Source organism: Falco punctatus (genome assembly GCF_963210335.1).
Source record: "Falco punctatus genome assembly, chromosome: 5".
Classification (NCBI taxonomy): Eukaryota; Metazoa; Chordata; class Aves; order Falconiformes; family Falconidae; genus Falco; species Falco punctatus.
In genome coordinates, this window is record NC_137584.1 from 74,270,895 (window position 1) to 74,288,531 (window position 17,637).

At 49.6% G+C, this 17,637-nt stretch overlaps 2 protein-coding genes across 2 annotated transcripts in view; one reads left to right on the forward strand and one right to left on the reverse strand.

Annotated features, from left to right (window-relative positions):
- NRBP1 (nuclear receptor binding protein 1) overlaps nucleotides 1-6,844 on the reverse strand; it is a 43,753-nt gene extending 36,909 nt beyond the window's left edge. Inside the window, exons 1-2 of the mRNA XM_080390269.1 lie at nucleotides 6,701-6,844; nucleotides 6,276-6,498 (exon numbers count right to left, since the gene is read on the reverse strand). Coding sequence (XP_080246395.1) covers nucleotides 6,276-6,482 — 207 coding nt within the window. The 5' untranslated portion in view covers nucleotides 6,483-6,498; nucleotides 6,701-6,844. The remainder of the gene's footprint in view (nucleotides 1-6,275; nucleotides 6,499-6,700) is intronic.
- Nucleotides 6,845-7,547: 703 nt separating this feature from the next.
- PPM1G (protein phosphatase, Mg2+/Mn2+ dependent 1G) overlaps nucleotides 7,548-17,637 on the forward strand; it is a 28,346-nt gene continuing 18,256 nt past the window's right edge. The window contains exons 1-2 of the mRNA XM_080390268.1: nucleotides 7,548-7,889; nucleotides 13,098-13,167. Coding sequence (XP_080246394.1) covers nucleotides 7,770-7,889; nucleotides 13,098-13,167 — 190 coding nt within the window. The 5' untranslated portion in view covers nucleotides 7,548-7,769. The remainder of the gene's footprint in view (nucleotides 7,890-13,097; nucleotides 13,168-17,637) is intronic.

Here is a 17,637-nt window from a genome sequence, read left to right on the forward strand (position 1 = left end):
TTTCAGCCACCCCAGAAATCACCCCCCAAAATTTAGGATCTGTAGAAAAGTACAACCCCTACATCTGCCACCCACACAGGATGGAGCAAGTCAGCACTTGGGCAAGTTTCCAGCCAAGGGACTGGATGCAAGCAGGACTGAAGAATGGTACAAGGTTCACCTGCTAATCTTGAGTGGCCTGACATATTCTCAGAGAAAGGACAAAGGTATATAAGCAGAGACCAGTACTCTTTCTTTCATTATCTCTCTTTTCTCCTTTAAGTGCCAGGCTATACATCCTTACAAAGCCTTCTGTTAACCATGGAATGAAGCAGCATTTGGCAAATGCTGTACCACAACCGACTGTGCCTCACAAGGTGCCTGCAGAAGAGGAAACCTAGCATACCCAAGTGTGCCCGGTCCTTTTCTCTTTCTTAACCATGACAGAGATGCTCATATATATACCTACAAGGGAACCTGCTTGTACCCCCATCCACAATATGATACAGATTCACTCAATAGTACTAAATGGCTTAGTAAATAAGCACGTTACAAAGATGTCAACAAAGTATTATTATGAAGTCTTGGTTTATGCAATCACACTTTTCCTACCCATAAAAGGTATAGAAAGAAATATCATTAATAAATAGCTCAAACACATGACAAACTACAGGGCTCTCTAAGTCTGTGAATGGTTAAGTCTCTCCCACTAATAAGAGCTTGCCAAGCCCAACACAGTAACACTGGGCTAAAACCTAAAAAGATTCTGCTGCATCAGAGCACAAGCTCTCCTACAGTTATGTTTGAGCTAGTTTTCTGTTCCATCTGTGTAGCTCTCAGGGACAACAGGCACTGAGTCCAAGCTCTCAGTTTCAGGTTTAATACCAGCCAGTGGCAGGAGTCTAAAAATGAACTCCAAGCGTGTCGCTGCAATCCGTCTATTAAGAAGTTTCTATTCCTAGGAGGCATAGCAGGTAATTCTGAAGGTACTTGGACAATTGAAGGAAAATAAATTATACATGCATACTGACTGAAAGAAGAAAATAGAATGTCACCTGGGGAAAGTAGGTTTCTATCAGGAATAAAAGCCAAAAGGGACAGAGGTAAGCACAAGCTTGGAGAGCTTGTCAGCAACTCCCCTAACCTCATGCTGTGGGTCCTTTATGCCTCTCTGCCACAAGACAAGATTCCCCTGTTAAAAGTTTATCTTCAGCTCCTTGCAGAGGCTAAACCCTCACCTTTGTGCATGTCAGGAAAGTAAGCAGGGGCGTGGTTACAATTGTAGAGAGGGATTCAGCTCAGGTAGGAAAGCAATCCAGTTTGCAACACACCAGGAGATCCACACTTGTAATGCATACCCAGCAGCAGCATAAGAAAGCAGATGGTTTCTGCAGCGCTTAAGGACAAGAGACAGACGCTGGAAAATGCCTATACTGGTAATACAGTGCAGGAAAGAGCAGAGTGATACTAAGTCTCTTGTATAAGTTGTTCAACCAACAGAAAATAAGTATCCTAATGGGACATGCCACATTTACCCTCAACCCTCCCCTCCCAGCATCTCACCCTGGTCGCACCTTCACCCTTCAGATATACAAAAACATGACTACATGCACTATTCATTGAATGTTCTACAGAGACATGAACTTTGGGGAAGGTCAACATTCTCTGACTAGTTAAAATAGGTTCTTAGTTCAAAATTTCACAGCAGCATTTAATTGCAAGACTAAGCTGTCACAGCAATTGCACACTTTACACTACAGAAGCTCCCTACCTCTGAGAAAAATTACAATCAATGAACTCAACCCTTTTTTACATTTGAAGTTTAAGCAGGAATCGCGTAGAATATAGAATAGTTCAGCTAGAAGGGACCTAGAAGGATCATCTGGTCCAACTGCCTGACCAAAAGCTAAAGCACGGTATTAAGGACATTGTCCAAACACCTCTTAAACACCGACAGGCTCGGGGCATCAACCATCTCTCCAGGAAGCCTGTCCCTGGGTTTGACCGCCCTCTCGGCGAAGAAATGCTTCCTCGTGTACAGTCTGAACCACCCCTGACACAGCTCTGAGCCATTCCCAGGCGTCCCATCCCTGGATCCCAGGGAGAAGAGCTCAGCACCATGTCCCCTCCTCGGGAAGCTGCAGAGAGCAATGAGGTCGCCCCTCAGCCTGCCTCTCTCCAAATGAGACAAACCCAGAGTCCTCAGCCGCTCCTCTCAGAACATGCCTTCCAGCCCTTCACCAGCTCGCTTGTCCTCTTCCAAACACATTCAAGGTCTTTTGCATCCTGCTCAAACGGTGGAGCCCAGCACCACACACAGCACGCTGGGTGAGGCCGCACCACCGCTGAACACAGTGGGACAGGCCCCTCTCCTGACTGGCTGGGTTTGATGCCCCCGGGATGCAGTTTGCCCTCTGGGCTGCCAGGGCTCACTGTTGGCTCCTCGAGAGCTGCTGCCCACCAGCACCCCCAGGCCTCTTTCTGCAGGGCTGCTCTCCTGCTGCTCCTCTCCCAGTTTAGCCTTGTGCCCAGCATTATTCACCCCTTGGGAACCAATATATTTTAAGTTATATTAGTCAATACAGATTAGCCTAGGCTGCTGTAGCTAAAATATGGCCAAGTAATTCACAATCATAGAATCACAGAATGGCTTGTGTTGGAAGGGACCCCTGGAGGTCACTTAGTTCAACCCCCTGCTCAAGCAGGCTCTCCTACAGCAGCTGCACAGGATCGCATCCAGGTGGGCTCTGGACGTCCCCAGAGAAGGAGACTGCACAGCCTCTCTGGGCAGCCTGTCCCCGTGCTCCGGCACCCTCAAGGGAAAGAAGTTTTTCCTGCTCTCCCCACGGAGCTCCCTGTGCTGCAGTTTGTGCCCGGTGCCCCTTGTCCTGTCGCTGGGCACCGCTGACAAGAGCCCGGCCCCGGCCCCCTGACACTGGCCCTTAAGGTACCCGTGTGCATCGCTCAGGTCCCCTCTCAGCCTTCTCCTGCCCAGGCTGAACAGCCCCAGCTCCCGCAGCCTTTCCTCACAAGAGAGGTGCTCCAGCCCCTCATCATCCAGTCCCACCAACTCGATGGTGCTAACAGCCAAAACCTCCCCCCGCCCAAGACAGCCCCTGCTGACTTGCTGCCTCACCCTGCACACACACCGAGCGCACTGAGCCCGATGCGCGCGGGCAGGCCCCGGGTACCAGAGAACCCGGGCACGGGTCGGGGCTGCTGCGTGACTCGGATGACTGCGGCGGAACTAGGAGGGCGCAGAGCGGGCAGCGGGGGCGGGGGGGGGGGGGGGGGGGGCAGGGGCGGGCGCTCTGCCCTCACCGGGAGCCCAACGCCGCCGGAGCTAAGGCGGTGCTGGGCGTGGCCAGGGCGGTGAGCAGCCTATGGCAGCCGGCGCTGGTGATGTAACGCTTCTCGCCCCCTGCCATTGGCTGAAGCACCCGCACTTCGAGAGACGCCCCGCCCCGCCCCACCGCTGCCGCGGCCCGCCCCAGCCCCGCTAAGAGCCAGCGGGGGAAGGGCGCGTTCGGCGAGGAGGGGGGGGGGGGTGCCGGGACGGCTGCCCCCGGTGGAGAAACGCGTCTGTGCGCCCGGCGGAAGGCGGCGGGGCAGCAGGGGAGCTGCCACAGCCACCGCAGGCCGTTCCACCGCCCCACGACCATTTTGTACCCAGAACCTGCCGCGGAGGCACCGGCGAGAGACAGAGATGCGCAAGGACCCCCCGCGGCTCGTTCCCCTGAAATCTGCTGCCTCACGGTGAACAGCCTGAGCACGTACACCCCTCCCGTCCATAGAGACAGAGCCTGCTCCCTCGGGTTCACGGGGCCCCTCTCCACACAGTCCCTTTCACCGGCTTAGGTGCCAGCTGGAGTTAAACCACAACGAGGACATCACCTCTGCTCTAGGAAGTGGGTTATGAGGAGCCTATAGCTATTCAAAAATAATAAATATAAAAGATAAAGTGAGGTTATTGCATTTCCAAATGTACATCCACAACTCAAAGCAAGCAGTAAAGAACATAACATCCAGGGAATGCCAGACTACACGCAGTGCACACAATCCTACTCCGCCTGCGATCACATGTGCCGTTTTCTCCCCAGGTCATCTCATGTTGCTTCCAAGGTGGCTGCCTAATTCAGTATCCAAAGATATTGCTGAGATTAAGAATCAGGATTGCATCACTGCAGCAGAGGGCAGCACATCCTTTTCCGTGGGGTAACACCTCCTCACTGCTGAGGGGGAGCAAGTATGAGCCTGTCCCTGCGGCTGCACTGACCGGAATAACCAGTGATGACTGGGCCCTGATGCTGACAGCCCTTTACAGAGACTCCACTAGCGCAAGAGACAGTTCAGTATGCCAAGATGCTCAGAAAGCAAAGCTGTTATTCCAAAATAAATTTCATGCTGGAACAACTGCAGTGGGAAAGTTAACTCCAGGGAATGGATCAGTCCAAAAGCTGAAGACAGCAAAAAGAGTGTGAGATCATACACTTAAAATGAATGAATGTCGCTCCACACAAGCTCAGGTCTAATCAAGCCACAAATTTACATGCAAAATTAAGATATAAAACATAATCTAACTGCCTGATCACTAGAAGCTGCGTGTTTTTCATACGCACATGTCATAAGGCCCACATGCCGGCAACTGCGGCTGGTATCAGTTAGACACCAAATCAGCAGTTCCTGTGAGGAGGTGGTGCAACCTTGATGGATGAAGGCTTGAGAATCAGAGGCCCCAGGTTTACCCCAGGTCAGTCAATTTCTTTTGTGGCCTTGAACAGTCATTCCTCTACCTATAAGGTGGAACAAAGCTCAGACATCTAACATATAGAGGCAGTTTGCCTTCAAACCAACCAGCCACTCTCATTCTGAAGCCAGAAGACAGTAACTTAGCCGTGCCAAAATGTTAGGGAACTTATGTTTGGGCCTTAATTTGTCTGCAGATGGGGAAACTGAAATCCAAAGAAAATACTAGAGCCTACCAAATCCTACTTTTTATGTAGGAGAGTACAGAAAAGCCTGGAAGCAGATTTATCTTTCTGTGTCAGAATGATCAGTATTAAAACATACTGAAAAGAATACACAAACTGAACATCAGCTTTGTTCCCCAACGTCAGGTTATCGTAAGCAATATGTTGTGGAGGACAGAATTAAAGCTTCATACAGGTACCCTCCCCCACTGCAACCCCAACCACATAGCTTCACCAAAGAAAGTACATTGTTACTACACCATGCTAGAATTCAGCTTATATTAACAAAATCAAGAGAGCTTCCAAGCAAGCAAAGGTAAGGAACAGCAGGGAATCCTTGACCTTACTTTGACCTCCAAATTTACATCAGAATAAATGATTCTTTCACCACCATCAGAGTCTGAACTACTCTGTGACTACAATAAAGGGTAAAATAGACAAACCTCTATGCTCAGCCCTAACTTGGCTGAGAAAAGCAGCATCAGCATTTGTGCCGCAGTACTGGAGTGAACATTTTCTGTCTTTCAGCAACTACCACAGCTATAGAGCTTGCCCAGCCAGAACAGGTTTCACTAAGCCAACATGAAGCAGAAACCAGTTTGGGGAGACAGCCCCCAACAAGATAAACAGCGCACAGCAACGACTGGAAAAAGGGATAGGTCCAAACAATAAGATCTAACCTACTTGTGTTTTCATAAAGGGCAATTCCAATACATGCACTGAGAATTGGATGTGAATAGGAGAAGCCAAGAAAGAAGTCTGCACAAACTGGCTATGCTTTATCCTAATTGAAGATTTCAAAGCAAACCAAAACTAAGGAATAATACAAAGGCTGACAATAGCGGGTAGCTAGCTGCCTCCGCAGCAGGTACTGTTCAACCCCATGCTCCCAAGCAACCACCATGGGCTATCTAGTCGCCACTTTTCTTTATCCCCAGAGCAAAAGATCTGCAAGACAAGGTGCATGTAGGAGTGCTGGAGACACTCCCTGCTCAACACAGCAGCAACAGCTGGCCCTGACACCACCCGTACAGATGAGCCTGTAGCATTGTGAATGTGCAGGGAGAAAAGCAGGCCGCACTCCGGTCTCGACATTCCCGAGTCCGAGGAACGATGGCCGCGCAGCTTGCAAAGGGCCATTCATCTCCTTCCCACCCCGGGAGCAAGATGGGCCCTCACCACGCAGGCCCGGGCTGGCCCGGGGACGAGTGGAAAGAGGACAGCCGGTGGGGCGGGACAAGAGGCCGCGTAGGTCCCACACTCGGCCCGGCTTGGTCAGGGCTCCCCTGCGCACCCGAGCCCCGGGAACGGGCCCCCCGCACCCACCTCCTCACGCCGCTTCTGCCAGCGGCCGCACGGCGACTCCTCGAGGATCTCAGACTCATCCTCACTTTCCTCCTCCTCCTCCTCCTCCGGCGGCGCGGCAGAAGTCACCGGCGCAGACACCGAGGTCAGTCCTGGGCCAGATGATGAAGACTCCGGCTTCGAGTCGGAGCCGCTACTCGGCACCTGCTTGGAATCACCCTCCGACATTCTGACGTCGCAGAACCTGCGGGCCAGAGGCGCGGGCCGTGAGGCGAGGCGGCTATGAGACCAGGCCAGGCCCGGTGGGCCGGGCCGGACCGCGCCGGGCCGCGCCCCAGGCCTGCTGGCAGCGCGCAACCAAGCCAGCTCCGGCCCGAGGCAGAGGGCAACGCAGGGACGCAGTGGGAACCCGGGGGGGGGGGAAGGAACGCGAGCCACGCACTTACCGGGCTCGCCCGGCACCTCCCAGTCCCCAAACGCGTCGCTACTCCACCGACGGGCCGCCGCCGCCAACCGCCGCGCTACGTAACGCGCCGTCCGGGGCGGGGCCTCCCGCGGGACGGCCAATAAAAGCCCGGGAGCGTGCCGCCAGCCTCTGAGAATTGGCCGGTGGGCGGAGCCCCCACGCATAAAGGAAGATAGGGGGCGCCCGCGCGCTCACTGCGTGAAGGACTGTGAAGGGGGGCGGGGAGGGCGAGCTGGCCTAGCCCCGGTCGGTAGCCAATGAGAGCCCAGGAGAAGGGCCGTCAGGCTCTGCTGATTGGTCGGTGGGCGGGGCTAAGTTTATATAAGGCAGTGGGGGCACACCCGGCAGCGTGGTGTGAGGGTTCGCCGTCTCAGCGGGGCGGGTGACTGGGGCCGCCCCCCGCCACAGGCAGGCGGTGGTACCGCCGATCCCGAGTTCCCTGTTCCCCCTCCCCGCTATACGATGAGCCTGCTCAAAGCGCGGCTGCCTGGGGCGGCCTCCGTCTCCCCTGAGTCGGCAGGGCGAGCAGGCCCCCGAAGGGTTACCGCAGTCCCTGGAGCGCGGCTGGGCCGGCCCGGGGGAACCTGTGGCGCTGGGAGGAGGGGGCCGCAGGGCGGCTCGTAGCCAGTGCGCAGTCCTGCGTGGGGCCCCGCAGCGCTGACAGGCCGGGGCGGAGGCGGGGGGGCGCGCCCGAGCCCCGCGGGCCTGAGGCCGCCGAGCGGAGCGCGCTGTCAGTCCTGCGCCGCGCTAGCCGCCGCTCGTCTCTATGGTAGGCGCTTCCGGCCCCTGTGCCGCGGCCGCGCGGGCTGAGCGCTGTTCCCCCTTGGCGACTCTATAGCCCGCGCTTCCGGCCGCGCGACTTCCGCTCGGCGGTTCGCTGGTGGGTGGTTCCGCCGCCCTCGCTGCCTTGCCGCCCGCGCTGGGCCGCTCGCGCCCTCCGGTGCCGCCCAGTCCGGTCGCGCGTGGCCCGGCCGCCCCCGCCGCCCCCCTCCGCGCAGGGCCGCCGTGCGCCGGGGGCCGGGTCCGCTGGCGGAGGCCGCCGCGGCGCCATGGGCGCCTACTTGTCGCAGCCCAACACGGTGAAGAGCTCCGGGGACGGGGCTGGCCTTGGGCCGCGCCCGCTGCACTTCGGCTTCAGCGCCATGCAGGGCTGGCGCGTCTCTATGGAGGTGAGCGGGGCAGCGGGCGGGGGCGGCCCACCGGGCCCCCGGCGCTGCGAGCCCGGCGGGGAGGCTTCCTTCTCCCCCGGCCCTTGCTCGGCGTCCTGCGCCGGGAGGCGGACGGCGCGGCGGCCCCGCCGGCGCCCACCGGTGGGACGGGGAAGCGGCCGGTCTCTCCTGCCGGCGCCAGGCGCTGAGGCCGCGGTGTCCGTCGGTAGCGGGGAAGGGCTGCCGCTCCCGGTGCTACCATGGCCTTGCCGGAACGCCGCTGGGCTGGCGCTTGTCCCGGCTCCCGCGGTGAGCTGCCGGGGAGACACCCCGCTGCGTGGGGCGCGGCGCGGTTCCTCGGCGGGGGCGCGCCTGGCACAGGCAGTCCGGAGAAATCCCGGCAGGGAAGGAGAGATTTGGGTTAAAAAGTGGAGGAAAGGGCAGTTTAGTGCTTGGGATGAAGCACTGAATGAAAGCAAATGAAAAATCCACTGGCAAAATTTCTGCTTTTCTTTCCAGGCAGAAATGAGGTGTCAGTCTCTGTTCTCTCTCTCCCTGGTTTTTGGTTTGTTTTTTTTTCCCTAGGCGAATTTATTGGAGGAATTCTCATTGCTGCTCTCAGCCTCCTGTAGCCAGTCCTGGCTTTCCCATCCTACTAGCTAGGCTAATTATGGGGCAAATGAATTACCACAAGATAGATATCTGACTGCAGGAGCCAGATGTTTGCCCACGCTCCTGCCGGTGAGGGAGTCTGTTGGAACTACTTTGTAAAGCTGCTTGTATAAGGGCAATGTCAAGCTGCTGGGACTCCTCAGCCTTGCAAGCAGTTACTCGTTCTTTGAATTTAACACCCTCTGAGTGCCATTAATGTGCTGCTTTATTTTCCCTTCCAGGCAACCAGCAAACAGGCTAAATTAAATAGGATTAGTATTGGTCCCTACAGCCCCTCCCAGGGTACTACTTCTCTGAACACGGTAAAGCAGCCTTCTTGTTTGTAGCCCTTTGGCTAGTTTGGAGAGGATGTTCCATTCAGACTGCTGGGGACTAAGGTTTTGCAAATAGTTTCATGAGCAATGCTATCAGATACTTTATTGCTACTGAAATGTTACAGTGGTCTTAACTGGTGACAAAACGGTGACCAGGTGTTTCCTCTTTTCTGTGTGCATCAGAGCTTTGTGAAAGTGTGGGCTCACATTTCCATGGTAGAAGAGGCAGGAGAGTGCTCTTAAGATATGTGTGTACTCAGCTGACCATGACTGCTGGTGTCTCAGCTCGTCCATCACAGTGACGTCTGGAGGGGTGAAATGGTGGCACAGAGACATTACTGGAGCACAGAGGTGATACGCAGTATAATCTCTGCGAGGGGATTAGCTCGTGTAAGAGGCTGAATGCAGACATCGTTCTGGCATCCTTGGTGCACAGAGGTTGGAAGTGTGTGTTTTAAGGAGGCAGGCTTGGATGAGGGTGAGTAGAGAGTTGCCCCTGTTTATAGTGGTGGTAGGCTAAAGTAGCCCTCCCACAGATGGAGCATTGGCTTGTAATTTCACTTATTTGAGGTCTGTTCTTACTGCTGTTGACCTTTATGGAAATTGGATGAGGCCCAGAGCTTGCAGCTGTGTTTTCTGCACTAGCCAACATCTCCCAGGCTTATCTCCCTGTTGGTAGAAGCAATACTGAGGCCATTGGTGTAGACATGGTTTTGTTATCACGAGAAATGAGAAAAGATGCCATGAGTGCTTGCGTTACAAGTTGAACCTGCTGTAAATTGCTTTGAAGTCTGTAACGGGAGAGAAACATGTTTCACATACAGCTGAGCAGCAGTTCTGTTGCAGTTTCTGGCATTCCAGTGCTATGTGCTCTCCTCTGTGTCTTGGTTTGTGTGTTTTCCTTTTCTTCATGTTTAATTGTACTTTTGCTCATGTCAGGCTTGGAGAAAGTTCTGGGCAAATGTTTATGCTTAAGGTTTTGGTTATGTATTGTGTTAGTGAAACCAGTCAGGGTGTGTACAAGTGGTAGGACACAGGCATTTTTGGGTAGTAGAAATTTGTATAAAGGAGTTACCTGTTGCCTTTAAGTCATGTTTTAGGAACCCTCAGGTGACGCGTATACAGGACTCTGAAGAAATACTGTAATAAAAATCCTTTCTTAGTCCAGAGAGGTTGCTTTGTGAGTATGGAAACGTTTTGGGCAGATGAGGGACCCAAAAGATAAGGATACCACCAAAAATTAGTGTTAGGTACTATGAGTGAATAAGAAAAAGAAAAAAGCTGAAGACAGCTTTATGGTTCAGGGAGGAGAGCTCTGGGATACAAAGGTGCAGGAGGCACTTTGGAGGTAGTGGAATGGAGCCTCTCGGAGCTCTTTGCTGTTGTTCTGACTGTGTCTCCAAGATGAAACACCAACAACTCCCGTGTGCAGCTTCATTTCACTCCAGGGCTCAGGAAAAAAGGCCCTTGCTTCAAAAAGTGCAAGAATTTGGTTCAAAATATGAAGATCTATTGAGTTAACTCTCAGTTTTAACTTGTTGGCTAATTCAAACTGAATTTGATGTTTCTCAGTACTGCTGTAGAACAGCTGAGGTAGCTGGGGGAGACCTAGAATCCCTTGAGGGGAAGGCTAGATAGCAGAAAGCTGGCACCCAGGCTTTGTGATCTGTTGCTCCATCTGAAGAGTGTGAGGTGATGGCTAGCTTGGAAGGCAGTCACTGCAGTGAGCTTAGCAGACCTGGGAGCAAGGATGGAGACTGGTAACTGGCAGCCCCTTGTGCTGGCAGCAGAGGTGGTCTGAGTGGTGGTCGATCGGGTGCTCTCTGAACTGCTTGTACCATTGAAGTTGCCGGGGCTGGTGTGCAGCCCAGCTTGACGAGCCAGTGGCCCTCCTGTCCAGAGCAGTGTAGAGCAAGCCCTGTGCACAGCGCAGGAGCTGAACCCACTCCTACCAACACGTGCTGACCGTGTCTGTCTGCCCTCCTTGACTGCAGCACCCTGGTTCGGGGTCAGGATGAGTTGCGGTGAGTGCTCTACAAATGGAGTAGAGAAACAGTTTTTGCTGCCAATACTGGGTTTCCTCCCTAGCAGCATCTGCATTACTTGCTCTAATTAAACTGCTGTTTAGTCACCTGGGACTTAGCCCAGTTAGTTTGTTGTGGTTTTGCTGTCTCACTAGCTTCTGTAAATGCTCTGAAAAGTGAGCATTAAAATGCTGGTTCTTTGTTTATTCTTATTTTCATTTGCTATCTCCAGTGAGCTGTCTGGTTAAATTTCCTACATTATAATTCTGAGTAATTTTTTTCATTTTGAACTAAGATTGTAATTTCAGACACTTATTTTCATCACAGTGTCAGGAGTTTCATTGCACTAAGTACTGCATAAACCCTGAACCTCTCTTTTTCCTGTTTTCTTTAGCACTTGATAGAAATTGCAGGGGGATAGAGTTTTCGTCTTACAAGATTGTGGGACTCCAGAGGGCAAAGAGCTCTTATCCAAGGACTCCTACAACAAAAATGAAGAGCTCAACAGTTGCTTGGCTGCACAGCAATTGTAGCATACTCTGTGTGTGTGTATGTATATAGAAATTCTGTGTTATGGCTGGCATTGTGAACACATCCAAATCTTTGAGCCAGCTGTCTTGGATTAAGCACAGTGGTTTTGGGGCAACTGTAGCACATTTAACTTCAAGGGGGTGAACTTGAACCACAGCAGAGACTAGATCAAGTCGTTTGAAGTATCACATGATTGTTCTTGAACAAAAGCATGTGGGGTGTGGTCAGCCAACAGTAAGTTCGTAGGTTAGGGCTTGAACTTTAAGGAATGTCAGGAGATTAGTTGGGCAGGGGGAAGGTTTAAGAGAAAGATTCAGTCCATCCATCAGTTCTAGGCCTTGCATTGGAACAGCCAGGTTTGGTTTGCTTACCTATAGGGCAAAAGAGGTCAGGCACCTGGCTGTAAAATTTGGGTGGTGCCTTCCTCAAAGTCTGATGTTCTTGAGAGACCTTGTGGAGGGGAAGGTTGCTCAGTGTATGTAGCTTGTATGTTGTTGATCTTTGTAGTTTGGGGACATGCATGGGGAAAGGTTGGATGCAGTTTGATATTTAAGCCCAAAATGCCCCTGGGACACACCTTTCTGCTGGTTTGCCCCTGGACCTTCTTAGAGTTTCTGCATAGTTGCCAGAACCAAGATGTATGTCTTACCTTAGGAAGTGATATCTGGGTTTGTACTTTGGGTTTTGCACTATTAGTTGATTAGTTGCTTATCCTTTGCTCAGCTGCTTAAAAGATGCTTGAGAGAGGCCGGGCTTTTTGTCTTGCTTGTCAGGTAGTGGCACCTGAGGCCAGCAGTGCCTTCATGGAGCATCGCACATGGCAAGAAAAGCAGAAAAGAGCCTTTGTCCCAAGAGAAGGTTTTCCAGACTGGTTTGTTTCTTCTCACTGGATGTGGTGGTAATCCTGGGTCCTGCAGGGCTGCCTCTTTTTTGGGCTGTTTGGGTAGACAACTGCTGCTGTCTGTGACCATATTCACCAGGATAAGCAAAGGCAAAGCTGTATTTGCTTCAAGGCATGAGGTCAGGAGGCTCCATATGTGACCTTCTAGCTTTGTCAGTGCATCAACGTGGCTCTTCAGTTTGCATGGCTCTTGTTTGGCAAGAACTGGAGAAGAGAGCATCTGTGGGAACAGCCAGACTCCACAGGTGACCCTAAGCCAGTTGCATTTGTCTGTGTGTGGGAGGTTGCCAGTATATTGGTACCAGCATAACTTGTATTTCTGTAGTTATGCTCAGCTGGACAACCCTCACCTCTGTACCAGTTTGTGCAGTAGAGCACGGCTTGCTGCCTCATGTTCTTTAAGAACTGTGAGCTACTACAGTAACGCAGGCCTTGCGAGTACCGGGAGCAGAGGAGTTTGATTCTGGCTTGAGCTTGGCCATACCTAGAGTTGTTGAGGATCTGAAGGGGTTTCCAGTACAATCGCATGGTGTCAAGGCTGCGTTACTGCTCTAGTGCGGAGAGCACTGTAACATTAAAGATCTGCGCCCCTCCCCCCCCTTTGGAGATGAGTGCTTGTCAGGTAAGCTTTTGAGAATGTGAGAGGAGGCTTTCTTACTGTTCTTGCTCTCCCTCCAGATTTGAGAACCCCTGTGTTAGTGCTCATAGCCTCGCTGCGCCTTCCACCCACTTCTCTACGGGGACTAGTGCAATCCACATCATTCCAGACTTTTGCTCTCTCTTTCAGGATGCGCACAACTGCATACCCGAGCTGGACAGTGAAACAGCCATGTTCTCAGTCTACGATGGACACGGAGGTAACTGCATCCACTGTGTTCTCTCCAGAGCCCTTCAGTGTGGCTCTTCTAGGCTGCTCAGTGGCTGATGGGGCAAACATCTGTCTGTCACTAAAAATCCTGCTCCTTCTTGGGAAACGTTTTCTTTGATATCATTGACTGAGGTTCTGAAAGTTCCTTAGGGTTTCTAGAAGGAAGAGCATGGGTTGATATGAAATTGAAATGAGATTTGCATTCCATCTTCTAAAACTTTTAAGAATGGTTATTTTCTTGGTGGATCAGCCAGAGAGGATAGTCACAGAAGAGTGGCAGTAAGAAAAACTACATGAGATTGGACCAAAGGTCTGACTCTAGTCAGTATGTTCTGCTGGTTGCCAGTACTGGTTGCCCAAGACAAGAGTGAAAAAACAGAACAGGCAGATCCATTCCCTGACACACCTTCCCAGCTTCCATCCCCCATGTAAGGGCTCCTTGAGCTACAGGTTGCAGCCATGCGTGCTTCTGTCTTCTTGGTGAGCTAATTCTTCATGAATTTGTCTAATTGCGTTTTAAACCAGGTTTATATGTTTGGTGATTGTTTGTATGGGATGTTTTGCTTAGAATTGTATTATTTGAAAAAAGAATTTGATCTAAATCTGCTGCCTGATAATTTCTTCCAGTCAGAAGACTCCTAGACTTTTCTCTGGTTGTACACAGCTGTACTATTAAATAACAGCAGCACCATTTTCTGGCCCTGAGGTCAATTGGCACAGTCTGGCCACACTGATGCTGTTAAGCTGTCTTAACATTTAGCCTAGTGTGGCTGCATTCAAACTAGCTCTTGGTTCCTGGTTCCAACTACATGCTGAACTGTGTCCAGAGATTACGAGAGTGCTAACTAGCTTATGCCATGGATCATTCTAGTAATTCTAATAAATTTTAACACAGGTGATGAAATGCCTGAGCCGCGGAACTTACTAGGCTACTGATGCTGGACAGAGCCACAGATTCCAAACATTGTACCACAGCTGTGATTATATTTGTCCTTTATTTTTTGGGCATGGTCTAGCTCTGCAACATGCTTTTAGTTAGGCTGACTAGAACTGCTTATACCTTTCAAGTTACAGATATACTGTGAATTTATCATGACGTTAAGTGTTTTCTGCTTTGTTCACAGTTCCTTTCCTAACAGCATGTTGGATGTTTTGATACAAATAAACTGTAAGATGATATTTTCAGAACTCTGTCCTCAGTTTCCTCCAGATCTTTCCTTAAGTAGTAATAGATGAGTTTGAGTCCATCCAATGTATGTTTGGAGGTTGGTTGTCTTTTATGGTTTTTTCTTGTCTTTGTCAGTGAGGAGTTTTATCTGCCAGTATCATGTAAAAGCGCAAGATCCTACTGTTAAATTTTGCAAATTATTTTACTTTTGATCATCCTGAATTTGATCATCACTTCTTACTGACCTCTCTTCCAAATTATTTATGTAGATGTTGAACCACATAAGTCTTAAGGAACTCTGCCAGTGGCCCTCCTCCATTTTGAGAGCTGTCTGCTTCTATCAAACCTTACTTCTTTTCCCATGGCAGCTTAGTATTTGAAACATTTGATGATTTATAGGAAAGCTTTTTGCAAATCTATATGAAGTAGATCAACTAAACTGCCTGTTTTCTCCTGCTCGTTGACTCTTTGAAAAAACATTTACCAGTTCATTACATTCTCTGCTGTATAGTTAACCCCTGCCCATCCTATATGTATCCGTATATCTGCTTATTCTATTTATTACCATTTCTACTGTTTTCTGTACTCACATACTGGATATGCTGGTATGTAGTGTTGTGAACCCAGTTTCCACCACTATCCAGCTCTTACATTAATTCTTTTTTTGGTATGGTATGTATGTCTTTCATTTTGCTGATAATGGAGCAGATTCAAGTGGAAGGTTACATACCACAGTTCATAACTGCTCGCTTTCCTTTGGAACTGAGTTACCTAATTCTGCCAATTTGTAAGTAAGAGTTTAAGACCTTTTTTTGCAATAGTCCTTATTAAAATGGTCAGGCTGAGTACGTAGATGACAAGTAGCTCTTCAAAAGATGTCATCTCAGTGTGAAGCTTTTGTATTTAATGTTTTGAAAATATTTTCCGTCTGAACTTCATCTTGGAGTGTGCAGAGACCTGGATGGAGCAACTGCTGATATCCTGAAAATTATCTTTTGAGAACACTGAGATAATGGGTTGGTTCTGAAAGGCAGGGGAAGGACAAAGGAAAAAACATCTAGGGATTTAGCAACTACAACTTAATGTTATTTCTTGCAGAAGCTCAGAAACCATTTGTAAGCATCTAGCACATATAAGGATAAGTAGCATCTAGCAAAAACTGGTCAAGAATGAATAATATCAAACCGATCTTCTTCAAGATCGGTGTGCTAGACCTCCCTGTTAGCTGAGAAACTATTTCATGTGTTGGGTTTTAGGAAGACTTTGAACACTTACAACATTGCTGTTAGTGTAGGACATGAAGCAGTATGTTGTTTGCGGGTTTTTTAGTACAGTAGGAGAGATTCAAGATAGACATTAGGGATTAGGCATTAATCAGAATGGCAAAGCACTGGCATGGTTTTCTAAAACTTGTTTTCTGTCTTGTGTTTTAGACTTGCAGTGGCTGAATCTCTGCAGCTCTTCCTAGTCAAACCTGATCAGGAAGTATAGTGATATGGTTGAACCTGACTCTGAAGAACAACTTTTGCTCATCCCTACTTTTGTATGATTTTATTGATGCACTAGTTCTTCAGTTTGAAATTATTGCAGTTCTGTCCCATGTAAAAGAAGGTTTTAGAGTGGGAACCTGTCCAAGCTGTATTAGCTGCCACTGCAAAAAATTAATTTAGCTTTTCTTTTATACCTTGCTCATCTGTCAGCCTTAAACAATCCAGTAAGCTTCCTGCTCCAGACAGGTTGGGAAAATATTTTATTATTGTGTTAATTGAAAAAGCAGGGGGGGTGTTGTTGTTGGGGTTTTTTTTCTTATGGTTTGGGGTTTTTTTTTCCTATTTACCTTTACATTTCACTCATCAGTTTTTCTTTTGTATTTTCCCCCTGTGGACAAGACTTCCAGTTTTTAAATGATGCTGCTGGTTTTGTGCTTTCTCCAGTTTGTTTTTTACTTGCCCTGGCATCCCTGTCCTCAAAGCTTGGAGAATGATATATGGGTACTGTGCACCTCCAGTATGGTGTTTCTGATCAGGCTCTGTATCTATCTACACATGCTTTATCCTTTTAGCTCTTTTTTTTTTCTTATTTCCTTTTGGTAAGTGTCTTCATTGACACGTAGTTCCTCCTTTTTGGAGGTCAACATTATCATAGTGAGGTTTCCTTTTTGCTCCTACCAGGGTTTTCATTTGAATACAGCAAGCCAAGCCCTGTTGTAATTTTTTCCCAGTTTATATGCAGAGCAATGGATTTCTCTTGCCTTGTTCTTGGTCGTTGTGCTGGTTTTGGCTGGGGTTGAGTTAATTTTCTTCACAGTAGCTGGTATGGGGCTATGCTTTGGAGTTTGCTGAAAAATGTTGGTAATTCAGGAATGTTTTCGTTAGTGCCGAGCAGCACTTACACAGAGCCAAGGCCTTTTCTGCGCCTCACCCTGCCTGCCAGTGAGCAGGCTGGGGGTGAACCAGAAGTTGGGAGGGGGGGACACAAGTTGGGACCCCAGTTGACCCAAGGGATATTCCATGCCATATGGCATCATGCTCAGCAAGAAAACTGGAGGGGAATGTTGGCAGAGGGGTGCTGCTGCTCTGACTGGGCATCAGTCCATCGGTGGTGAGCAATTCTTTTCATTTGCAGTGCTTGTCTGTCTTGGGTTTTGTTTTATCTCTGTTACTTTCCTTTTTGTGACAATTTTGTTAATATTATTATTGTTGTTGCTATTTTTATTTCAATTATTAAACTGTTCTTATCCCAACCCACAAGTTTTCTCACTTTAACCCTTCCAGTTCTCTTCCCCTCATCCTGCTGGAGGGAGTGAGCAAGCAGTTGCATGGTGCTTAGCTGCTGGCTGGGGTTAAACCACAACAGTCCTTTTTGTAGTACCCAACATGGGGCCTGAAGGGTTTGAGGTAATAACAGATTGAGCAGAGCATATTAGAATGGGTTTTATCTGTTAAAACAGTTGCAGGTCACAGTATTGATTTATGTTCTTGGTATTACTTTATCTGATCTATGCCATGGTCTCTTTTTTTCTTTTTTTTTTTTTTTTACTCCATATACGTTAAAGATTGATGTTGGCTTTGCAGCTTGCTGTGCTTTGTAGTGATTAGTTATGCTTTGCCTGGGAGATTTGTTATTAAAACACTGACCTTGAGCTGGTGTTTGGGCTCTGTACTGAAGCCATTACTGTACTGCGGGTACCATCTCACAGAGACAATTAACAATTACACTTCTTCCTCCGAGAGGATTTTTTGTGGAAGAAGTACAGAATGGCACCTTCACTACCTCCTTCTGTGATGTTTT